General features: G+C 45.5%; 1 protein-coding gene across 1 annotated transcript in view; it reads right to left on the bottom strand.

Moving 5' to 3' along the window:
- Positions 1-26,327, bottom strand: part of CSMD2 (CUB and Sushi multiple domains 2) — a 240,890-nt gene that overhangs the window by 171,283 nt on the left and 43,280 nt on the right. Inside the window, 2 exon segments of the mRNA XM_088531067.1 lie at positions 6,214-6,421; positions 12,443-12,637. Of these exon segments, the coding sequence (XP_088387193.1) occupies positions 6,214-6,421; positions 12,443-12,637 (403 nt within the window).

Below are 26,327 nucleotides of genomic sequence, written 5' to 3'. Positions count from 1 at the left end.
CTCCCCAGCGTAAGCTTATGCCAACCACGGTAACAAGTCTTGCCTATTTCTAATGAATTAAGAGATACAATGTGAATGAGAGCTGTAGTTTAATCACAGCACATAAGATACGTTACTATGAGACATCCAAAATGAAATTAAACAAGAGAATTATGAATTAGCACCAAACTGAATCAATCAGTTGTGACTCCCACTCACCGCACAGGAAGCAAAGCCTAAGGAAATGGAACAGTTGAACTAGCAAGGGCTTCCCTGCAGCTGCACCGCATCTGCAGAAGAAAACCCAGTAGGCCAAGATCATTTAAAATATATTCTGTGAAACAGGTGACATCTGAAAACAAAGTACTTTAGCTGTTTTACACAACTTGTAACTATAGGAAACCATCTGTGAGCTTGTCCACAAAGAAAACCCAGAAGAGAAAAGACTTTGAACGTACTGAAACAGCTGCCGAGGTCTCTATGCTCTTTCACTTTGAAGTTTTAGATAAGGGCTAGCAGTGTGAAACACGACTGCTATCAGCTCCAGCAGCCAGATTTTGACATGCAAATCCAGTTTCCCTCAACATGGGGAACCTCCCTGCAAAGGGAGCCCCTCTGCATAAACACATCAGCCAACTTCAGAAAGCAGCGGTGCAGCCTGGCACACAGCGACACGAACCGCGCTCTGATCACGAGACAAGGGAAGCGAAGCCATCTGCACAGGCGCCCTCCGCAAAGGACGAGGCAGGGACATCTCGAAGTGCCTTTACACGAGGTCAGAAACTTTTTAGACAGCATTTGTGGTAACACTGGCACGACCTAAAAGAGCTGAATATCTCACTCCAAGAGCAAGGGAGACCAGGTTTCGAGATGTGTTCCAGATGCCCAACTACTCACAAGCTGTGATGACATTCACACTTATGCAGAGGCCCCTGTCCCTGCCAAATAATAAAGGTACAATTCTGTGTTTTTCCATCTATATGCTTATATTTTGGGTGACATCCAGAAACCACTTTTGAGATTACCAATATTTTTCTCAGCTTTCAGTCAGCTGCATTATCCTAATTTGCACGTGAAGTCTATCTTTCTGAGAACCTGTTGGCCCACAGGTGTCAGCTGTTTTTGGAAGCAAGCCTGTCGTTTTTTCTTCCCCACAAGTAGCAGCCAGCACAGAAATGACCAAGCATCAATTTCCTCATGTTTGGGAATTCTTTCAGAGTTTTTCCACATGCTGCAGCTTCTCCTGCACTTCATCCCCTGAGGGGCAGCCCACACCACAGCAGCCTTTGCATGGAGGTTCTCTGATTCAGAGCTCACCAGTAAACAAATGAAAGGAGGAGAAATTAGGAAAGAAAGGACAATTAAAACATGATTAGTGAAATTTTCTGCCTAAAAGCAGCTTCTTCCCTACCATTAGCCTCAATATTCATGGAATGCTGTGTACTCTCTAGCAAATAGAATTAATCATATTAATGCATGGAAAAATACGATTAGCCAGAAAGTGGTATATGAAATCTAATCATGTCCTAGTGAATGAGAGCTGGGCAGGAAGGTCGAGTGGTCTCTCACTGATTTGTTCCAGGGTCTCTCCGGCCTCTCACCCATTTGTTCCAGGGTCTCTCCGGCCGCCACGCTGGGCGGAAGGGAGCGCGGAGCGAGGCCGGGAGGTGGAGGCAGCCGTGAGAGGCCGCCAGCAGGCCGGGCTGTCGGGACAAGGGGTGAAGAACGAAGTGCTACGAAGCTCTGACTTTCACCCACGCAGCTCTGCAGTCTTGAGGGTCTGTCCCAGCACATGAAGTCCCGCACTGCTCATGCTGAAGATTCCTGTTAGAGCAACGGCTCCACGGGAGGCGCCTCAACTACCTCCCGGAGCTATCACACACGCCAGGGCTCCAGGACAAGCTCCCAAGGAGCTCCCAACACAAGCGGGAACGCTCGGATTTCTGGCAGAATTCTTGAGCACTTCCTCCCTGAACTTATCTCCATAGATGACAAGTTCTACAAGCAGGGGATATTTTGCAAGATGACTATTTCCCTGGGAAGCAACTTTTTAGATTTCACTGCATTCGAGCCTTTGTAGAATTTGTTTCCAATTGAAAGCACGGCTGAACTCTTCAAAAAGGGGGTGGAAAAAACTCACGCTGTACAAGTCAAAATTTATTTCCCAGATCCTGATGAAGATGTAACCAACACTTAAATGGGGATTTAAAAAGTCACTTCGTACACATTTTTTATTCATTCGCAGTCCATTCCCTATGGGAAACAGGACCAAGGAAGAAGAGCATCTGAATACTACACAGAAAGTACTGGTATTTAGCAGGCTTTTACAACAAGAAAGCTTAACTCAATGCACAGGAAAAGAAAACTTTCACACTGGCATTATCTAGGCTTTAACCAGGGATGAAATAAGTTATTTCAAGGAACACAATAAATAATCTTTTCAAGTCTTCTGCCTCATGCACACACTGAGGAAGGATAATGCTTGTCAACTTTCAAGTATAAGCAGTTACTGACTGGAAAAAATCAAAAAGCAAGTGGCAAGTGTGAGATGAAATCCATTTTTCAGCAGTCACCTGGCAATCTGCTTTGCAAACACCTGCAAACAAACAGCAGCTGCCTCAGAGCACCAAGAAAAGCACCTGGAGAGACCGACTCAGAGGACACGAGTGCGTCAGAGGAGAGGGGCACAGGGGGCAGCACCATGGAGTCAGTTAGGTTACAGTAAGGAATCCAGATGTATATTCTTTATACACGAGGCGGCCTGGCCTGCACTGCTCAGAGGAAGGAGCAACTCCAGCAGTTTCCCTTTCCAAGGGACTCTCATTTCCACAGCTCGGGGCTCAGCGGGCTCAATGGTTCGGGTAGAAAAGCAGAGTCCAGTGGCAAGTGAAGGAAGCGGTCCCAAAGCAAGCCATTCTCCCACGTCACCCCAGCACTTCTCAGCATGACACTGAGCGGTGTTGTACTGGGTAAGACCCGGTGCCAGAAGAGCACCAGAAGCCAACACAACACTCAAGAGGGATCCAAAATGCTCCTGACCCTTTGCACACCGCAATACCTGTCATTTGAGAAGCATCCCGCTACAACCCGGCAGCAGGAAACCACATCTCCCCAAGGTACAGCCTTGTCCCAACCAGATTCCTCCCTTCCCCAAATACACTTGCAAAATACACAGCACAGTTGTAAAAAGAATTGAAAAGCTTCATTATTAAAAAAGTCATCTACATCTCAAAGTAAATTCTCATCTGAAGATTAGAACCATCTAATGAACCTTCAAAACATGCCAGACGGTCTGTCACAGCCAGACAGATGAGACACTTGTTAGCTTTATCTCATGGAACTGATTCATCTGGCAGGAGCAGAGGTTTCTGAGTAGCTTCACCGCAGAAGAGGCAGCCCTAGATTGCCAGTCACCACCGGTCTGCGCAGAGCATCAATCCCAGCCGCTGGCCTGTTCAGTGCACTCCCTCCTTCACTTCCTCCCGTTTTCTGACTCAAAAGCAAAAAGAAACAGCAGCAAACAGCAGGCTGCCTTTTATCTACTTCCACAACCTCCGGGATGCCTGCTCTAAGAAATTCTGCTGCATCCAGCTCCCTATGGCTCGAGAGCAAGGCTTCTACCCGACACCCACCTCGCCTGCTCCAGCTGCACGCACTGCAAAACCTGCTCTGCCCAATACCTGCACTGTACACAGAAAAAGGAGCACCGGCTCCTGGTCAATGCCCATAAACACACACATACTGGAATGGAGCCTTAAGTCATTTTCTAGGCCACCTTCACTATCAAAAGTAGCAAAACGCTTCAGTAACCATGAGAGAAGTCATCACAGCTACCCACACCTCTAAGGTCCCTCACCAGTTAGGTGAGACACAACAGCGCCCAGGGCAGCCGAGCACCTTTGTTTACACTTGTGATCCTGTAACTGCAGCTGATTCACACAACAACAGCAGCTGTTTTTAAAGAGGGGAGCGTGAACAAAACACAGATTTTCATAAAGTGCAGCCCAAAGCAAGCCTGCCTAACAGGCTGAGCTGGTGCTTTTGTAGATACTGTCACTAAAGAATATTCTATAACTTGAAATTAGACGTGAGTTATATTCTGGATGGAATTTAATTGTTTGTGTATACACAAACACTTCTGGACCAGATTAAAAGTATAATGCTTATGAAATGTTTAGCCGCAAGGTATTTCAATAGAATAGTTTGAGTCTATCTGCCCCATTACTGATAATTAAAACTAGGTTTTCACAGAGGAAGTGAAAAAAAGGGTTTTAGCTATATTTTCAAGTTGAATCGTATCAACATATTTAAAGAAGAGATATGAGCTCCAGTTCTTCCCCCCTACAGGCAAAAATTGTTTAAAAATGGGAAAAATGAGTCATCTGAATTTAATTACCAGCCTCTGAGTTGTGAAGGCCAGCTTTGAAAAATGAGATTTGAAATAAGATGCTTTGTAATTCTGCTTATGGGACTAAAAATCTTACTTCCTGAGAATACTAAAGCAGGTCTCCTTGAATTTTGTCTGCTGTGTTTATGTTGCCTACGCACTCTTCAGGATGGTATAAAAATGCAGGATAAACCTTGGAAAGGAGGAATGCTTTCTGCTCGCAGCTCAGGATGGAATTCTGGTTTCCTCTTTCACTCCCCAGCATGACCCGTCTCTTGCCTGGACAACAGCTAATCCAGTGCCCAATGCTGCTTCCAGCATGCAGAGTTCAGCCAGCTCCCAGGGAAACTCTACCCAAAGGAAGACACTAAATATGCAGCATGTAGGTGTTTGGGGTTGGAGGAGTTAGTAAAAACATCGTTATTCCCTGTGACACAGCCTCCAGAGCGATTTAAGCCTTATTCCTTTGAAACGGCTCTTACATCTCATTCTAAAAAGTTTTTTGCATGTATATTATTGAAAGTCGAGTGACTTCATTTTCTAAGACATACCTGCCATTTTTGAAGTTGTACCACAGTGTACTTGTGGGTAAGTTTATTACTTTTCCATCAGGTTCCCTCTGACAGGCATTGTTTTATTTTTGATATGACAAGACACAGCGCTGCACCGGCAACACCCCCAGGCTGAATAATGTTTCTTAACCAACTGCCTTCATCCCTACCCACAGAGCACTGGTGACTGATCCTCTCTGCAGTGCATAATGGCCAGTAAGTAGCAGCGCCCTAAAATATTAATGCACGTTAATAAAAACATTTTCTATTCCATGAAACTGCAGCATCTAATTTTCAAAGGGGTCCTGGGCACAGTAAACAACTGGTACACAGTAAATGGCTAGCTGTATCATACTAACACATCCTGAATGTTCAAACCCTATCCCCCCCTTAATTGCCAGGCAAGTGTAAATTACTTAAATGAGTATTACTTGCACCAGTGAGGGAATCCTCATAAATAATCGTAATTTAACTTCCTGCTGATAATCTCAGGCAGGACCTAATTATTTCAAATGCTTAATTCTCCCATTCCAGAGGAATGTTGGGTCTAAGATTACTCTCCATCATCTGCTACTAGATAGCAGCTGTAACTGTTTGTTGATGAACTCACAAAGCAGAAAATCAGAGTGTCTACATCAATAAGACAGAGTTTTCCTTTGCTATAAGCAATACATGAAATTCCTTCTACAAGCCCTCACTTCAGACCTCCTATCACTGATGATTTGGGCTGCTCTAGTATATTGAAAAAAATCAATGGGGCATTTATTACACATAAATGCAATGTTTCTGAAAGCTTGCACATTTGAGCACTGCTCAAGCAAACTTAATGGGATGAGAGAACTATTTAAATTCCATACACAGCCTCCTTTTAAAGAACAAACTCATCTGTAGCCATTTGCTGCAGGTTCATTAACAGTAGAGTCAACTTGTCAGCAACATATTTAGTAATAATCAGAATGCAATTTAACAAAAACAAGGTTTGCTAATGGTATAGCCAAGGGTTTCTTGGTTTTTATTTTTGTAATTCTTGATTTCTATTAGGCAGTTGTATCTTATATGATTTTTTTTTTGCAAAAACATGCTTTAAAGTAGACAACAGTCACTGTAAAAACTTACCAAGCAAATAAAAACCATCCATCACTGGAACAGAACAGGTATAACCTTTGCCTAGGAATAACTAGGAATTACCCTTGTTCAATATTTATTCTGCTCGCTCTAAACTTCCTACCTTTGTTCATACTTCTGCATATGAAATTCTGCCCTACAGACCATGAAGAAGCAGGGCCAGTAACCTACCAGAGCGAAGATCCCTCGGTTCCAGCAACTTCCAGAACATCATATCCATCTTCCAGTTGAAAATCCATGAAAACCAGAGCAATTGTGTCTCCGGGTTCAGCTAGAATAGTCCATGTGCAGTCTGCATTATTGCCGTACTCCAAAGGGAAATGAGGGCTTGAGATAATTCCACTCTGTCCCCGCAATGTCCCTCCACAAGCATCATCAGCTGCAAGACACAACACATAACATTTTGTCCAACTGCACAAAGTACAATGACAAAGAGTCACAGTAAAGCATTAGAAGCCTCAATACTTTTTGTAATAGGCTAAAAACTCTAGTTTTAAATATTATTCAAAATTATATTATGGGGATAGAGAGCAAATATTTTTTCCACATGCTATTAAGAAACAAAGATGTGGATGGATGCAAAACCCTATTAGGTCATTCCATCTACCTCCTTCCAAATGCCAGCTTATTCCCAACTGTACATTTATGAGTGATTTGTTTAGTCTAATTTTAAACACCCCAAGTGACGGAGTTGCAACACTTCCCCGGGGAAGCAGCTCCTCAGCCTAATGCATCTTGCCGGGAGGCCGTTCCCTCCTCGCATGTTCCTGTGCTCCGTCCCTGTAGCCCTTGCTCCTAATTAGGATCCTCTGAGGTGCTGTCTGCAACCTCCTCCCTTGTCAGCTACGGGCATGGGAGGGACAAAAACGGCAGGGAATTCAAAAGCTGAGAAAAAAGAGGATTTCACAGGCATAGGCCCCTTCTCCCTTTGGTTTGCCAAGTGCTGAAAAGAGGTCCCATTCCACAGAACGTGAATGCAGTGAAACATACGTCCAAATCAAAATACTAAACATGCCTTTTAGCCAGGAATGAAGGAAAAGGGAATTTACACCCCTCCTCCAAGCTCACACCCCTGGTCCGTGCCCTTCAAACACGCTGGCGCTTGCAGGCCGCAGGACTGCGGCCCTGCCACGGTCGCGGCACGCGCAGGGCACGGCTGCCCCTCGGCTCACGGGCAGCCAGGGAAGAGCTGGCCTTGTTCCAAGAGCATCTTCAGCATGGAACAACCCCTAGGGACCTCCCTGCAGGTGACCACGCTCGACAGCTCCTGCCAGATGGGCAGAGGGAGCAGTTGCAGCATTAAAGAGCCACCAAGCCTGGAACTGGGCCTGCACTGCGCTTAGCAGCGCTCCGTAAACATGCCAGCCTGCTCTCTGAGCTTTGCCCCGTTCTCTGAAAAAAATCAATGTTTTGCCAAAATCGCAGTGCTAAAAACGTAACCACTTGTTCTACAATAGCAGGGTGGCACTTCTGGATTATACCAGCATTGCCCATTCGCTGCAGGTTCTTTTATTTGCAGTGAGGCTTTCGGCAGCAGTCACTGTTAGCGCAATTAAAGCGGGAGGATCCAATAAAAACACACACAGGAAGATAAAGGAAACCAAGAATTAGTTTGACAAGCGTCGGGGCAGCACACAGTGCCTGCGCATCCGGCATCAGCCTCGCGCTCATTGGAAGGCAGCTAAGAAAAGCCTGTTAACTTTACAGCTTGTACTACAGAGCAGCATTTGGGATGTGTTAGTCAAGGAGCTTGGGGCTTTATGTTATTAACATGTATTTTTATGATAAATCATTAAAAAAACCCTTCCAAATGGAAATTTAACACAAGTGAGCAGCTTTGCAAAATGCAGTGGTTCATGAGCATCCAGGAGCAGACAGGAGGATCTGGCAGACAGCTCAGCAGGGCTTTGGTAGCGCTCAGCTGGCAGACCCTGCTCAGGAGTTAGTGGCTTGTAGTACCAGCCGGGTTATCAGCAGGGCCGGAACCTGCAGCCTTCAGCTCATGAAACCTGAAGGATGAACCAAACCCAAGCTCTCGCCCATGCCAACTGCCCTTTCTCGTGCTCATCTGCTGCACAGCGCAGCTGGCCAAGCCAACAAGCAGAAGGCCCAGGCAGCGACCTCGCTTCCCACTGACAGACAGCAAGTGATGGAGTGAGGAACACCCTGGGTCGTTCACTTTCTGCGGTACCTGGACACACTGCACGTGCTGCACTAGCACCTCGAGGCCCTTCCTACCCAGCCCTGTCTCAGTGAGGGAAGCACCCCACGTGAGAACAGGAGCTCAATACTGTCAAAGTTCACCAAAACACACGCAAGAGCCCGTGTCCTCCAGAGAAGGCCCACGCAAAAGAAAAATGGCTGTTTCCAAACCTAGCCCTTGCACAGAGGGGATGAAAATGCTTTTTAGAGGATGAATGCTTTCTAGCTATAGACAATGAGCACAATTTATCAGTTTACTGTTATGTTCAAAATTAATTTCTCAAATTAAATTAATTAAATTTCTGAAGATTAAGTCCCCCTGCAGATGCTAGAAAGACGAGCAAAAGAGATTCTCAGCCTGGGAACTCACTTGCTCAGACCACACGCCTAGCAGCCAGCCAGGCAAAGCAAGACCGTTCGCTGCCTCAGCAAAGCGCCGACATCTGAAGCAACAATCTATCCTTAGGAGATACTTCCCCCCAGAAGGGTAGCTCTCCAACATCACACATTATATTAAAGATGACTGTTGCCTGGCCACTACTGGCCTCAAGCAACAGTCCAAAGCACTACTGCAAACAGAGTCCTGCCTCACCAACCCCAAGCCACGTGTGTGCAGCCCGGGCTGGGCGCGAACCCCACGCTCTGAGACACGGCAGTGCCGACCACTTCGCACCGCGCTCACGCACTCATGCGCCTCAGTCCCGTAGTCCCCAGATCAAAGCAGTGTAAAGCAAAAAGCATTTGGAAGAAGCTATTCCTATGGACAAGTTCTCAGTCACACTTACTACCAGGTTCCAGGAAATCTGAGACAGTATCTTGTATAATAAAACTGTCCTAGCACTAGAATGAACTCTGGGAGGTATGGAGAATACGCTATTTAAAGAATTTTAACTCTCAAGTGTTGCTAGCATTCTTAAATAAGAGGCCTATATCTTTTCTGATTGGGCTAAACTGACTTACAGTAGGTCTATCCAAAGGTCTTTTACAGAAGGGATATTTCCATCAAAATAATGAAAAAATATTCACTGCAAAAGATAATTAATGGCAAATATATTATTTTCCTATTCCCCCTTTAACTGTGCACTCCTACGTTTTTAGAGCTTGTTATTCTTAAAACATGTTTTGAAACCTTCTAGAACAGCCCTTCAATTATTTTGGGCATGGTGCAGTCTAAGCAGTTGTTTGAGATATAAGACAGACCACTTTTAATGAGATTATGCATATTTGATACGCTTAAAGTGTAGCTTTGCAAATGTTCTCAACTTTTCAGATGGCTTACTGAATTCTTCCTCATCCGCCTACCAGAATCATAAATCTATCAGTTCTACTTAAATTCAGCAAACAATCTCGGCAACGCCTCTCTCCGCATGAATGGATGTGCTTCAGAAAGCCGGATCAGATGTGTCAGGATTTTCTTTTGCAACTTCTAGCAGAACACCCTGCCATAGCTGAGGTTAACTGTCCTGAGCGAGGGCTGCTCTTCAGTGACCACAGCAAAACGGGAGGGGATTCCAAGCACAGCTGGGCTTCTGCCTCCAACAAACCAGTGGCCAAGATGAAAACAGAGCTGGACCTGTAGCCTACAGCTTAAGGTCCCAGCTAGGCTAAGGATGAGGCCTTACTTGTATTCTAGGCAACGTGGATCTCAAACATACAACATAAAGGCAATGGAGAAATGGGAATTTCAGGTTATTTGCAGATGCATATTGTACAGCCGGGATAAGCGGGGGTCCACGTGGAGCTCGGGACGGGAACCACACTGGCTGAGGACGTGCAGGCCGGCAGGCCCGGCCCAGCGCCTGTGCTGGGCGGCCAGAGCTGCCACCCGTTTCTCTGCTCCGCTACCTTACAGATCACAGTGAGATGTCACCCACGGCTGCTCCTGGAATGAGATCACTGCAGTTTAATCCTTCCTGCCACACAGGCAAGAAACATAACTCACTAGAGCAGGTTCTGTGCAGAGGGAATTTACAGTCTCCTTTAGCTCAGAGTCCAAGAATCAATTTTGATGTAACTGCTCCTAAAATCACTGATAAGCCACAGCACCAGCAGCTTCAACCAGTCTCTGCAAAGAAGTGCTTCAACAAGCCAGTCCTTCTGTATCTGGAACTCATGCCTGCTTCCCTTGCTGACCAAAATTATATGTACCCTTTATAAAATAAGAGTACTTCTGAAGCAGAGACATGCAAAGGAGGGCAGACAGCTCACATGAAGAACAAGCTGCTGGGCCACAGCACTTCTTTAAAGGATTGCTGCCCTGGCACAGCTAAGTTCTAGCTTGTCACACACATTTGCTTCTTATTCTTTTCTACCACGCATTTCTTTGCATGTTTGACTATTTCATCATAGCCCAGAACAGGGACAAGGCTTGCACTGTACATAAAAGGATGCTACAAAGACGAAGGCAAGTACAAAGCAAGAGCGTAAAGAAACAGAAGGCTATTGATTAGCACCATTGACATTTACACTCCCATTTCAGCATTTGTCTCGCACCTCTGCCCTTCCGCTGGGAAGCCGGGAAGGAAGGAAAGAGCATTCCTTATTAGGCAGAGCTCCCCACGCTGAACGCTGTCCTTTGCGGTGACATTAGGCATGTCTATTCCCAAGACGGCTGCTCTCAAGATTGCAATATCTGCTCTGCTAAAGGACATCTTTCATCTTGATTTGTCTGCGTCTGGTCCTGCAGCATGACCCACCTCCACCTTACATCACAAAGCAGAAGAACATGTACAAGTGCATCTAACAAGCTTTCCGCTGGGGTTACCACCAACACAAATCTTAGATTTCTTTTTTACTGTGACATTCATACCAGGCATAGGAAGTAACTGTCCTTTAAGTGAAGTTTTTCCTTGGTTGTAGCAGGCTATACTAAAACAGGTCTCAAAACGCAGCTCGTGTCTCAGGGCTTCAGCGCCTGCTGGGGGCAGGAGCCAATCCCTCCCTCACTGGGGCTCCTACACCCACACCTGAAGTGCAGCAGGGCACAGGAAGACACTGCCTTCCTGCAAAGGAAGTTGCCTCTCAGGCTACTGGAAACTGGTCCCTTCACGCACGGAATGGCTTTCCTTCCAAAAAGCATAAAGACTTGGGCACTCCCATGGCTGAAATTTGTTATGTTTTTCCTCACACCGACCCTGAAATCACAAGGGACCACCCCTGATCCCTTAAAAGAAAAGGTCCTACCTAATGAAACCTCTGATTCAAGAGAAAACAACCGTAATTGATCACACTGAAATGTCAAAGAAAAGGATGCCAGTTAACCCGCTAGTAGCAGTTTAGCTCTATTAACCACTCTCAGTGGCATAATACCCAAAGCAGAGAAAGTGAGCAGCACGTATTACCGCTGTGCAACTCACTGAGGAAAACGGTAAGAACACACCAAGAAAGTAATATTTGCTCATTTTAAATTCAAGATTTATACTGCAGTGTGGACCTGCTAATTGATTGCACAAGCAGACAGTCAATAAAAGGAATCAATATAAGATGCTCTGCTGAAGTATACAAGGAATTGAGGGAAAAAGACTTGAAGTAGCAGTAATCGTTTTGGCAAAACAACCCAAACACTTGTAATGTTTACGGACTCTCTAGTCCCTTGCAGCCCCAGAGGATTAGCAAGAAGTGCTCTATAGCCAGAAGGAAACTGAAGTTAGCATACCCGAAAGGGCAGAAAGGCTGGCGAGGCTCATGCAGCCAAGGAAGCGTTCTTCCTCCCATGCAGCACCCTGCCTGTGCGAGGCTGCGCGGCATGCGAGCACTCTGCGCCGACTCGGGCGGCTTCACAAGCACAACACTGGAACCCTTGTGCAGTTTGCCAAAACGGAAGCAACTGTGACATTGGGGAAAGGAAATACACCCACTCTCGTTTTCTAATATTTGATTTAAATATTCCATGATCTCAGAAAATTGCCTTATCTTGAGGTTAACACCATCTCTTCTTTTTTTTTTTTTAGGCAAAGAAATTGAAGATAAAAGTAGCTGTAGCATTTTGAATACTTTAAGTACTTTCTTGTCTATTATAAACCCAAATCCTGGCAGCTTTAGGGAAACTATTAAAATGGAGCTTCAGTGTTAACATCATGTTTAGATTTCAAGTCTTTTAAATCAAGCTTAGAGCTCCTGAAGATTTTATCAAGCCCAAATAACTCACTGCAATCCTGTTTCATTGTAGCTTGTTCCAGATGAAGGGAGGACACGTTACCTCTGCAGAAGGGTAGAGGGAAATCCCAGGAAGCACTGTTTTCTGAACTGGCGTGGCACGTGAGCAACGCGTGCCCCTCCAGAAAGAAGCCTGGGTTGCAGCTGTATCTCACTTTGTCTCCGATGCTGAACGTCGTCCCTTGCTGGATCCCGTTCTGCAGCCTTCCTGGGTTTCCGCACGTATGACTTGGTAGAACTGCCAAAGAAAGTTGCTTCTGGTTAGGGCAGTGAGCCATAAGACACACATCAAGTGAAGAATCCACAGAGAGGACCGATCTCAGTGGCATCTTCCTAGCCTCCAAGTACATGTATCAAAATAAGAAGGGCATATAATCATTAAACTTACCGTCCTGGATTACATGAGATTTTGTCAGGCTAGTTAAGGCTACCATTTAAGCACTGCATCTGAGGAGTATAAATAAAGCAAGTATAACCTGAGTGGGAAATAAAATACTGACCCATGTTCCCAGCTTGTGACCCCCCTATAGTCTGCTGCAGCTCCAGCCTTTTGACATGATTACGGTTGATGAAAATGCAGAAATCATATTCCTGCTTAAAATAATGCTTCCCAACAGAGCTTTACTGGGCATCTCAAAGGCTCCTACAACTGCCTGAAGCACGCTACACCTTGGAGACATATAGAACACAGCAAAACCTATAATTAGCAACTATTGTCTAGACAAAACGAGCAACATTTCAGTCCGCAGGGATTCATTATCATTTCACTGTACATTTAACCCGGATTTTACATAAATTTATGCAACTGGATTCCTGAACAGTGCAATGGACCCAGCACCACTGAAGGCAAATGTTTAGTCAATGTTTTTCATCAAAATTGATGTAGATTATTTTAATACAACACAAAGAAGTTGCAGGTAAAACACGTGCATCCTGCACCCACAGTCAACATGCCAGTGGGGCAGCTCCACGCGGCTCCCACACTGCTCCGAGTCCCTCTCCCGGCCTCGGCCCTATCCCGCTTGGACTCCAGCTCCTCGAGCCAGAGCAGCCGGGACATCCCCCCGGGAAGCCGCTGCAGCTGGGTAGGTAGCTGGTCACCAGCCACTTCCACATGGAAATATTAGTGACCAGGCAGGCTTTGTAGGTAGGGAGGATGCCATCATATATAGCAAACGACTTGAAAAGCAGTGCAGAACTAGTGTTTAATTTTCTGTAATGATACTCAAAATCCCAATTTAATTAAATTACTAATTTTTCTTTTAAAATGAACCCTCTCCTGCTTTCACGCTTTCTTCCTTCAAATTTATCACTGGAACTATTCTATAAATAAAAATCTATCATTTTTAAAAGTCACTCTCTAACACTAGCTGCTCCCCACTTAATGAACTGTGAAGAATCAGACAACCCTGACCCACAGCATATCTTCAAATCATAGTTGAAAAATGGGATCTCATTTAAAAATTCTACTTCATTTGGCTGCATTAACTAATACTGTGTTACAGGACAGTCGGCATTGGTGGCTCTGGACTCGGGCAGCAGTGATTCCTGACTGCTGTTGTTCATCTGCACAAAGCAAACGTTGCTTCACATGGCTGGTTCCTGTGCAGAAGGGGCAACCAGAGAGGCGCCTCGGACACCTGGGGTGTAGGGCCTGAGAAGCAGAGCTGGCTCCTGCAGGAGGATCCGGCCGGGCCCCCGCTACGCTCCTGCGTGAAGTTGGCCAACACAGAAGCAGGAGCCGACCAAGGCACCCAGCCCGAGAGAGGGAGGGAAGGAGCCACAAGAGGAAACCCAAGGTCCGCACGCCCCGACGGCACCCGGCTGGGCACGGACCCGAGCACCGGAGGAGAAGAGCCGGAGCCCCTCGGCCGGCAGGGCCCGTGTCCGAGCCAGGGCAGGCTCCACTCCCGCAGCAGCAGATTTGGGTTTTTATTCCAACTTGCCTTAGAAGAGATAATATTATTGCTCATACTTGGCTGCCTCTAACAGCCACACTCTGATTGCTCGAGAGATTAATAGAACGGTATTATTTACATCAGATGTCACACAGAATAATATTATTAAAGCTTTGTCTCACCCATTTACCAATTCCACTGTAGATCAGTGGCACAAATTTCCCCCCCACCCTCCAAGCTTTGTCCCTGGCAATCAACATAATATTTTCCAGTGATTGCATGGAAACGAAAGCAGTCACGGAGCAGACTGGTAGGGATGAATACAAAGTCCTGTTACTCATTTCGTAGCTAAGTCTGTTTCTTTCTGAGATGAATATAGAGCAGCTTATTTTATTTGTCTTGATTTGAACAACTGCCAAACCATATCCTATTTTATGACAGAAGGAAGGAAAACAGGATTATTTTATTGCAATTGCACCTGTGGAGCTCCTCAACATACCTCAAACATCGTCCCCAGAACACAGACGCAGCCCAGAAAAGTTGCTCCTTTAGGCAAGGCAGAGGAATCCTGGTCATGGTACTAAATTCCACCATAGATAAGTGGCACCAGACCTTTATTTCACCTCTGGAGACAAGGTCAGGTGAGAGCTGCAGACACAACTGCCTTACAAAGCAAGGCAAGGAAGGATGATCGGAGCGGAAAGAGATAGACAAAGCATCTCTCTAGCAAGGAGCTATGAAACGTCAGGATGTTGGAGAGCATCAGCCAGAACTAAAACAGTCAAAAATGAACTCCACAGTTTGCAACCTGTCCCTCAAATTCATTTATTCTTCAAAATGAAACTTCAGGGCCTCAGATCCATCTCTGCCCACCTTAGGTCTCTTCCGCTCTAAACTTTTTTCTAGTTTCCTGCTTTTCTCTTTGTTTGTGGCCCTGCGTCCCCATGCACATGCTCCAAGGATGCCTCCCAAACTCACATTCTGGATGCAAGGGCATACTCTGTCTTATCCTGCTAAAGACATCAGAACAGCAAACGGTTAAGTTTGGGAATCTTCCACCATCCATTGCTGCGAGCTGCTGGATCCCCAGCAGCGTTGCAGACAGAGAACGAGATCTCTGCCCCCTCACCTCAGTTCTACCCTTGTCTGTTTATGCCCTTTCCAACCGGCTGCTCACAACCTCCCTGATCCCCATGCCCAGGGTGACTGTGGTGGAAGTTTTCAAAATCAGCAGCTTTAAAAACCTAGCACTTGAGAGCTGCATCTCATTGTTCCAGTTCATTCGGAATTAATTAGCAGTTTTGAAGTCATTAGATGTGACTCAACAAATCCTTGGACAGCATCCCACCATCAAGAAGCATTCAGGCTAATTTCATCAGCCTTTCCTAAAACCCCACAGCTCTGTGTCAGGGGGAAAAAGCAAAGGGGCAGAGAGGTCTGCCATCCTATTCATCACACTGATCCAATTGAGTTAACATACATCTCATTCAGGCACCTTCAAACGAAGTAAAAATACTCGGATCTATCTCTAGCCAACTCACCATTCAGAAGAGAAACCTTCACTGTTTCCTATTCAGGTTAATCTTCGGCTCTATTTTCTCTTTATATTGCTTGAATATAAAAACTCCAACATTCAATAGATCCAGTCACTGCATTCCAGTCTATTACCCTATTTACATAGCTAAAAAGCATTTTTATTGCTTGAATTATCTATGGTGGTTTACGACAGATATTTTAATGCTATTGTTGTTCTAACCTTGAAATCTTATCAAGGAGCACAACTTTTACAATACAAGACCATGATTATCTCCTTGTTCCCAACTAATCTTCATTCCTAATAAAAAAGAAAAAAGGAAAAGAAAAGCAAGCAGCCATGCCAGAGCAGGCAGGTACTTACTAGCTCCTGAATAAAGCTATTACAGCATGGGATAATTTATAAATCCCAATGGAAGAACACTAGCTAGATCAAACAAAACAAAGGAACCACTGCACCAGGCTACTTGGCTTCTCTCTGCAAACCCGCATTTCAGAATTAACCTTTCATAGGCTTTTTCTAACCCCCTTCCCACTATCCTGCGCTTCCTGAATCTACTGGCACTTGGAAGTCAAGACACCCAAATAAATCAGCAGAAAGGTCTCCTCGACTACAGCCCCAACGCGGCCAAGGCAGGGCAATGTTTCACCCAGACGACTGCGCTGCGCTTGCTCACTTCCGAGAACTCCACGGAGATGATTACGGAGAACTCCACCAGAGACCTGGAAAATTAATGGGAGCAGCTGCGCGCCAGCCTGGCAGGGCACCTATCAGCAGCACAAACACGGCCTGCAGAGGGAGGGAGACACGCAGAGCCATTTTCCCTCGCTCTTTACCCCTAACTTTGGGGCTCTCTACCATGGGGATGCCTATGTGCTTTAGTGCAACCTGGTTTTGTTCAGGAGAATTTTAACCTTCAGAATAAGCATCCAGTATGTGCTACAGAAAAGGAAATAAATGGTATCTTTTTCACTTCATTTTATCTTTATGTCATGATTCATTTCCAGTACAGTCAACAAGAGATGAAAGCTAAATGGAAACTATTTTATCCCTTTAATATTTCTTTGTTCACTAAAAAACAGCCTGATAGTTACTTCTGGATAATAACAGACCAGAACAGTCCACCATTCATCTTACTTGTGGTGGTAGTTTTAGGGCTTTTCTGGAAACTCATTTTCAGATTCCATTTTTCCTTGCTGCAAGATGAGCAAGGTGAGCAACCTCACCTTGCCTGCCAAGGTGCCAGGCAAGGCAGTGGAGCTCTCTCACATTCTGGTTTCATGTCCCCCACTGAGGAAATAGCAAAGAGATTTGAAACAGGAGAATGAGGAGATCCTGAGGCCAGTCCTGCCCTCCAGCCTTTGGGGTACTTCAGAGCGAGCACCAAGCAGGCGCCTATGCTGGAGTCCTAGCACCCAACCCAGCCTGGGGCAGGAATGTGGTGGCAGGGCTCCCCGAGCAGCACCCGCGGGCAGGGCTGCACCCCACGCAGCAGCCCCAGGCTGGCGCGCTCCTGGAACAGGATCTAATCAGCAACAACTCGAGGACGTGCTCAGCTTCCAGCATGCTCCAGTCCTGCTGCTTTCCAGTGCAACGACACTTGAACGCAAGCTTAATTTAAAGCATGTGGTTAAGCGTTTTGCTTACCAGGAATAGATTTAAGTGCAAGTCTAAAGGCTTCTTTGAAACGGCATTTACCAGCTGCAGAGTAACCTGAAAAAAACTTCCCCAGGGAGGAGGAAGAGGTTTTACACGCTTCCCCTCTTCCTCCCTTTCCAAGGGAAACCACGATCTGCAATCCTGCTTTAAGGCTACCGACACCAAGAGAAAAAAAAAAAAAAAGAGAGAAAAAAAAACTGCTCCACCAAGGTGGCCATCAGCACCAGCAGACACCAGGAGGCGGCAAACCGAAGAACGAGGAACAACCGTAGCCCCGGGGAGCTCAGGTGCCAAGCCAGGCTGAGCACCTCACACCTTCCGTGCAGCAGGACAGAAACTCGGGCAGCAGTGTGGTAAGAGGCCTCCCAGGTTTGGGAACACAGCTCTGAACTGAGTCTGTCTAGACACTGGGTGCCAGTGTTCATCCACTCTATTTTGCTGGAGAGTATCTCTTGACAGGGAACTTGCTTCATCTGTTAAAAAAAGTAAAATAAACAACAACAAAGGCGCCTTCCTAGTTGCAAGCAGCATTGTTTGGCTGCTATTAATCTTCTCCAGCTACCAGCACCACAACCACCACCAAGCACAGCTGTTCCAGTGAGCATTTTGCACTGGAGAAGAGGCCTTCACCCCAACATGGCCTTTGCAGCCCACGCGGAGGAGCAGCCAGGAGGGAAGCAGGAACCCCAGGCCCAGCCCGGCACCTGCAAGGATGCGCGGAGGCTCCGCAGCCCTGTCACCCCCACCGTGGCTTTGCTTACACTGTTCCTGAGCACAACCAGCCACGTCTGTCCACTGCTACCCATGGGTTAATGCAGGAACGACCTGGGAGCCCATCAGCAAGGGGCAGAAATGCCCATCCTTCGCACCTGGGACCGCGGCAGCTCGCCAGCTCAGGCTTGAAGGAACCCCGACAACCCCCACGCGTGGCAGCTGCAAAATGTTACGTCTTCATGCTTCAACTGCCTTCATAATTTATTGCCTCTAATTTATTCCCTCTGATGCTTAGCTATTCTGTGCTTCTTTAGGAAGTATCACAAGGCTGCTTAATACTATGCAGCGGCCAACACTGCAGGCATAGTTTTAACTAGGACAAACTTTACAAAGGACTACATTAACTAAATACCAAATCAGTGATATCACAGTTCATATGGGAATGCACTTGAAAACAGAAGAGGTGAAATATTATACCATTGAGTAGAAGAGTCATTAAGATAAGAGCAACCAGGAACACCGAGCTCATGGCACAGACTCCTCTTACCAAGATACAGAAAGCAAATAAATTCCAAGGAAGGGCCGAGGTTCCTCTGAGCTGCCATGGCAATTAGGCAGTCTTTTGCATCTGGCACTACAGAGATTCATTATTAATTTGTGGTCATAACTGATCAAAAAATCTAGAAGGCAATTTTACCCTCTTCACTGAAAACAAAACTAAGCCAATTTAATTATATCAGAAAACATGCCCAGGGCTCAGTCCTGCTTCCCAAACTCACAGGCACCTATCTTGCAGAATTTGCCACAAGCGTAATTTTGCAAGCTAGGCAGTAACATGTACTCATCTCGGAGAACAAGCTTGGAGCCCCACATGGGAGCTCCCCGGTGCCTGAAGTCATTCAGAAGCAGGAAGACAAGGAGCCTCTTTACTTTAAAATCATCTTCTATCTGTTACTTAAATACAGATACTGCCCTTCTACAGACCTGCCCTGTCTTTTCATACATCTCAACTTATTTAATGAACCTTAAAAAAGACTTTTATGCAAGCTACAGATTAAAGGAGGCAGCAAAGGTGAAAGGGAACAGGCCCTTAAGATTTTAATAGACTGGTCTGGGGTGGGGATCACATCACACACAGTTCTCTTAAAAATAAAGGTCAAAATTTCCTCTTGAAGATAAGCAGAAGAGCTCATAATCATCTCAGATAACTAGGCACTGCAATAAAATGGCTAGAACAGCCTTCGACAGATCCTGAAGAGCCCTCTCCTCGGAGGGAAGCTTGCACTGCAGCAGCCTCCCAGGGACTCGGCAGAACCTCGCTCCTACCAAGCACTAGAAAGGGTAAACTGAGGCAGGGACTGGGTGTGCAGGTTGGTTCTCTCAAATGAGCCTGCTGTGAAAGATGGTTCAGGCAGCAGCTGCTCACCAGCAAAGACTAGAAACATACAGCTCCTCACTTGAAAGATCCCGTGGTACTGCCATGCTCAGGTAAACTCCATTTCACTAGCAAAATACAGACAAAACCAAGATGGCAACTGCTACAAGGGTACTCACGACCATTAAAACACTTCTGAAGTAGTGTTATTTTAAGTGGGTCTTAGAAATTATTCCTCATTTGTAAATGAGGGTATTTACCTTTTTTTTTTTTTTGCCACATACCGCTTGCAGGACCATTAGCCAATTTGGTAAGCTCTTCCTCAGAGTTTCATGGCAAGTAAGAATCAAGCAGAGACCATCAATCCTATCCAGTAACACACAGAACATGAGGCTTCACTGCTGTGAAGAGAACTCCTTCTTCTTGGTTTATTTCCACACCCCAGAAACACCATCCACACGGAGAACAGACACGCACAACCAAAAACCCCTGTGCTGCTGCCTTCCTCCATCAAGCTTTTCTTTGGTGGTGCAGGGGCTATTTGCCTGACATAAACATCTTGAAGTTGAGCTGGAAGGTGACTCGCCTGTCACTTCTGAGCGCGTCGCCTGAAGAACGTGGGTGTGATGTCATGCTCTTTTTAGACAAGACACGGATGAGCTGCCAGCCCAACTGCAAGACGTGCCCTGCAGGGACACTCGCAGCCTGCTTGCTGCTTTGGATTGGCCGCGCTCCCTCGGAGACCTTGGCACTGGCACATGCATTGAAAAGAGAGGGATAAACACCCAGCCATCTCATGTGACTGCAGCCGACCATCACTCCCAGACCCCAGCACGACAAACTAAACCTAGGAGCTGTTCTTGCGATCGTTAGTGTTATCTTCCCAGTTCCAGTTATCCTCAATGAGCATCACAGTCTAAATAAGGAAATAAAATTAGGAAGGAGGAACTTGGACAGACCATGGTGAAACGCCTCTGGCTTTCCATTTTACTCATTAGTAAAATGGGAGGAATCACGTCCTTCACTCATCTCGCCAAGGGAGAGACTGTGAAGCTCAACTCAAGGGATAGGCTGATATCCATCCAGAGTCCATCTTAAGTCAATCTGTAATAACATGCCTGTATAAACACTTCAAGGAGACCTTGAATATATCAGACATTGATGCAAAGAGAGGTTTACAAATGAAAAATCCATACACACACAGTCCAGGAAGAGCATCTATTGTATAAGTATTGTCATGGAAACAGGACACAGATCTGCTTAAAGGACATTCAGAGGAATGCAGATTAATGGAAAGAGAAAGGACTGAGACTGAACCTAGAGAAGAAGACACATGAAGATCTCAAAGTTGGCCAGATCTCAAGGGCCAACCTGGAATCTACAAGGAGTAAACCTGTATGTCATTTAAGTTTGACACAACTGATCTATTTAAGCTAAAAGTGTTGGCCTTGGTAATACAAACCTACACTGAGAAAGAGCACATCAAAAGAGCTAAGAAGCAACCACACCAACACTGTGTTAGATTCCCACACACTTGGCAATACGGCATCGCATCACGCAAAGGGAGCCAAGTGAGACCTTTCTGAAACATACTGCAACTCCGGAAGACACTGCGCGGCAGGAGCAGCGTTCCTGTGCCTGGAAATAAAGAGGGGGGAGTCCTCACGCAAGGGAGTCTTTCAGGGGAGCATTCATCATCAACTAGCTCAAAAATAATTTCTTCTATTCTTCCCAGAACAAAACCCGCACCAGCACTTTTATAATGATGCTCTTTATATGCAGCACGTGTATCTAAAGCCCACTCTAATCTTCATAGCAAACCCTCTTAAACTTCAAATGGGGAGTATGGGAAGTAACCACACATCCCACTCCTGCATCCTCCTGCAGACACCACCACGCAGGAGACAAGGGCAGAGGCACCAGTTCTGTTCATTACAGATGCTTCCCTTCCCCTGTCTACCACAGGAGCCTCAGGGAGAATAATTCCCTACTTGTGACCTTCAGTTCATGCTTTGAACATCTACCATTAGGAAAACACTGAGTCTTAATGTGAACAATTTCCATCTCTCGAACCCTTCAAATGGCCAAAACCCAGCCAGGCAAAGCACAGAAATTCAATTCCTTCAAACTCCCACATTAGAAAAGGAAAAATTTACACAGCACATATTTGATGTGCAATTCAATTTACAGAAGAATAACCTTTTTCCTCTCAAGCTATGTATCAGGTCCATGAAAGGGAAACAATAGGAAACCAAAGTAACACAGAGGTGGAAAAAATAGGGCCCATTGTAAAAGATAAATGAGGGGAGACAACACGTAAGCCTCATTCAGGCACAGCCAGCTAAGGCTTACAAGAGATTCATGCAGCGGACTTTCCTGTGACTGCTGCCGCAGACTTCACTATATTGGCTGAGCTGAAGCAGATATTTTTAGACTAAAACCCTTTATGAGCTGTTCATCTTATTACTGCTTCATTCCATTCATTATATTTTTAATGATGTCCAAACAACTGAGCTATTAAATAAATTCCAAAGCAGCACAGCAGGCTGTGGCTTAAGCAAGCTAGAGATCAGAGCAGTAGGAGAGAAAGGCCACTCCGGCTGCAGATTAAACCTGCCTGCCCTTAAAAGGCACAAAGCAACTGCTGGACTCAGCGGCCACACATTCAGGACCACAGCTATTTCTCAGCCCTGTCTCCTGCTGACATCTTAATCGACATTCAGGACACCATTTACTTTTACAGAAGTTGCAGACGCCCCACAAAGGATAAAGCTACATAAACGTGTTTTGAGGACTGAGCCTCACGCTGCAGACACTGCTCCCCAGGCTCCCGACATCAATCGCAGGGGCGACTGCAGCACTTCCCTACCTACGTTTTAAAGACTCTCACCCACCTGCTTCTGTAAACGAGGAAAGATTTTCTTGCAAATGGGGAAGCTGTTGCACCACAACTCAGAAGAAAATCAAAATCACATGCTAGAAAACCAAGAGGAAAACCAACACAACCGTCCTACAGCCCACTTCTCCATGGCTTTATTGGGGAGTTCCACAGAAGCAACAGATGTATTCCGCTTCCTAGGGCTCCAGGATTTGGGCAAGTAGTTCAAGAGGTTTTGCTCCGCAGGCTAGGCAAGTCCTTGCCTTCTTCAGGTCATTGCACCAAACATCTTCCCAAGAGGATTATTTCCACCAGATAAACTAAATACCACCAGACTTTTGCCCCTAAGCATCAAGTCTTAGCTCCTAATCCAGGCTTCTGACTGACGGCTTTTCAATTCAATTTGCACACAAAGTGTGGGATGGTCCTGATTCATCCAAGACGCTTCACAGCCTGAAGCGAAAGTTCCTAGGGAGAAGCAACGACCATCATTATCTGTATGCGCAGTTGCACCAGGTTTTCTTGTGTGCTGATTCAATGTACTGTCAGTAAGACAGATTTTCTGTAAAGCACCAAGTTACAAGTGGTTTGCCCACCAAGGATCTGCTTATACATAACCACATTTTTGGAAAAAAACGAACAAAAACACTGACTGCATATACCTTTTACTTTCATTAACTTTCTTTGCCCATCACTGCAACAAAGGATTTGAAAATGCACAAACTTCTTAATAAATACAGTCAGGTTTCTTCATTCACAAGGATAATCTGATGCAGTCATCTGTTTCCCAGTATCGAGGAGGAAACCACAGTATGATGGAGCTGTCATGAAGGGGACAATTTTTCACGGGAGATTTCACCCTGCTTATGGCCAGGGCTTCTGCCAGGGAGAAGGGTGAGGATGGAGGCACTACCCCAGAGCTGCAGCAGCAGATGCTGTCCTGGGCCCACTCTCTAGTCCCTGGTCTCCACAGGGTAAAAAAGCACACACACTGCCCAGGGGATGGGACTTGGGGCATGTCTGCAATAAATTTCAGACTAAGTCAGCACATTTCACTCTGAGCGCACACGTGTCACCCAAGGTCTTGCCTGTCTCTCCTTCCGGTCATTAGGTTCAGGGCTTCGATTCCCGCAGGTGCCACGGGACCCAGCATGGCGCACGGCTACGGCGCAGACAGAATCCAAAGCCATGGAGCGCTGCTGGAACCCACACACGAAGGAAGCTCAGCTACCCCTGCACAGCAGGGCATTAACACACTCCTGTCACTTGCTGCATAGTTTTTGTGTGTCTTTTTAATGAGAAAAGAACAGTTCAGGCCTTATAACCTTGCCAATCCATTTAAGCAAAAAAGAGCAACCGGGGTTTTCATCCTATACATTGACAGAACTATCAACTACATTTTCAAATGCTTATTTTTTCCCAGTGCTGATGTCAGAGACAGATAGCAAAAGCTTAGTTTAGCTTAGTTTCTAGACCCCAGGTTGAACAGAGCATTGCCAGCCAGAAAAACCATCTTTTGATATGCAAAATGAGGTGCTGATCTGGAAGTCACTGAGAGTGAACGAATAATACAATTTAGTCACTTTTCCCAGGTACAAGCACATTTTACAGTCCTCATAAGTTAACCAAGCATCAGTTTTATTTCACTCAGTAGCTTTGAAGAGTCTATTATCATAGTGTCAGAGATGGAGAAAGTCTGTAGATGCAGCTACAGATATTCTGTGTCCAAACACAGGCCCCCAAAGGTCACCCCAGCTTAGCTTATTAAGCCAGAAACTGACTACAGAGCAAAGAGCAGCAAGACTGAAAAAAAAAAAAAAAAGTATATTTTCTTCCCCCCATAAGGCCAGTTTAAGGCTATCATGAAAATAACGAGGTTTTTACCAAACAAGCAGGAGCTGCCGTTTTCCACACCTTTACCCCAAAGAGGACACAGAGGACAAAAAAGTACCAAGTTATGAATCCTGGAGGGCAAAAAGTGCAATCAGCTGCATTTCAGAAGTTACATAATGCATAAATAAGCAATTGAAAGACTAATCTTAAAAATCATCAGACAAATAACAAGCATAAATGTTCAGAAACTAATACTTCTTGCAGCAATAAACTTTAATGGGTTATTTGGAAGCCGTATTTCCATGGTTTTTATATCCACCTCATTCTTTTTACAAGCTTTTGTACTGAGCTGAAAATATCCAGGCATCCCGACTGTTTGTGCAGGGAAGGACAGCACTGCCAAGTTTCCCACCCTCCATGGTCAATTGCTTATTATCCAGAATGCAGACCACAATAGTGGGGAAGCAGTGCATATTTATATCTCCTTGGCAGAAAGGTCTGTTTGGAATGAGCAGGCTCACATTCCTCCTGGGTCAGAAGTGGATGTGAAAAAGAGCTAAGGACCTTAAGTTTCAGAGATGGAAGAGACAGAAATGAATTCAGCAACAAAGACTACTTTTTCTCCTGGTCTGGAGACATCCGAGCATACTGAAGACCAGAAGATGATTCAGGGTGTTAGCAGGAAGTTTCCTGAAAATTCTGGCAGCATTTTCAGAACTGGAGTATCTACTTCAACAGGACTATATACATGCATATGCCTCAAAGTGTATGTATATTAAGACACACATAGTAGCGTTTTGGTTTGTGGACCAGACGGCAAGGTTCCAAACTGTATTAATGCCAAGTAATTTCTCATTTGGAATCACTATCCCCCAACACAGACGTGTATGAATATGGAAAACTGCCTCATTAGAGAAGAATCAAATCCATATCTGTATTTAAACCAATGTTATTAAAAAATTCACAGCTAAATTTATAAATCTCTTTCTAACCATCATGCTTTTGGCCTTGAAACTGGTTGAAAAATTAGAAATCAAGAAATAGCTAGACCCTGGCTCTGAAGGAGCAGAGGAGGAGTCTGAGGAGCTCAGTGCATCACACGGTGCACATGTTGCAGCAGACTGTCCTGAACCAGGCCAAACGCAGGATGATTCCTCCACCTACAGAACAAAACCACCCTGCAGCTACCACTTCTACCTAGGAAACACTACAAGTCATAGACGAACAACTGTACCAAACTCGATGTAAATGGTACGAGTCAATCCTTTTAATATAAAGGTATTTTAAAGGATCTGGTCTGTCTATCAGTTGGAGCCAAGGCAGAGGTAACACTCCAGCGAGAGAAGGAGAAAGAGATAAAGCCAACTGTTTAGCTGTATCCTTACAGATCAGATCTCTCAGTGTGAAATTTCCCAGATAAAGCACAGCACATCACTTCCCTGGGGACAGAAGGCAGTTGCTGTGACTTTATCAAGCAACTAGTTATAATTTTCATGCAAATAACAGGAAAAATCAAGTGACTGCTTCAAGGCTGTGTCAGCCTGAAGAAAGTAACAAGCCTGAGCTGATCAAAGCAAGCCCATGCCCTCGCGGAGGGCACATTCACGGTGATCCGCTCTTCTGCAATTCCTCTGCTGCAGTGTGAGCTAAAAATAAAGAATTACCTCTCGGGCTACTTAGGACTGAATGGGCAAAGCTCTGCTACACACAGCACATCAACAGCTGTCCAAGAACAAGCATTAAATCGACTGTCGATATTCAGGGGGTCATCTGTACGCGTCCAATTTTTGTTTATTTTTACTCAATTAATCTTTGTTGGCACAGAAATCCAAACCAAATCCATTTGCCATCCCTTAACACAAAGGCCAAACAAGCCCATGTGCTGCAGGACAGATGAAGAGGTTGAGCAAGGAGGACAAGAAGATTGAGTAGGCAAAACAAGGAGCACGGCACCAGGCAGCAGGGTTTACTCTCTGTGCAAAGGCGGTTTCCATCACCTTTGGTCACCAAGACTCAGGGTGGCATCACACAAACTCG

This window comes from Tinamus guttatus, unplaced genomic scaffold, assembly GCF_059628265.1.
Source record: "Tinamus guttatus ecotype Peru unplaced genomic scaffold, ASM5962826v1 Tinamus_guttatus_pri_ptg000397l, whole genome shotgun sequence".
NCBI classification, from domain to species: domain Eukaryota; kingdom Metazoa; phylum Chordata; class Aves; order Tinamiformes; family Tinamidae; genus Tinamus; species Tinamus guttatus.
The sequence above is the reverse complement of the archived record's forward strand: the minus strand, read 5'-3'. Positions and strand labels throughout refer to the sequence as shown.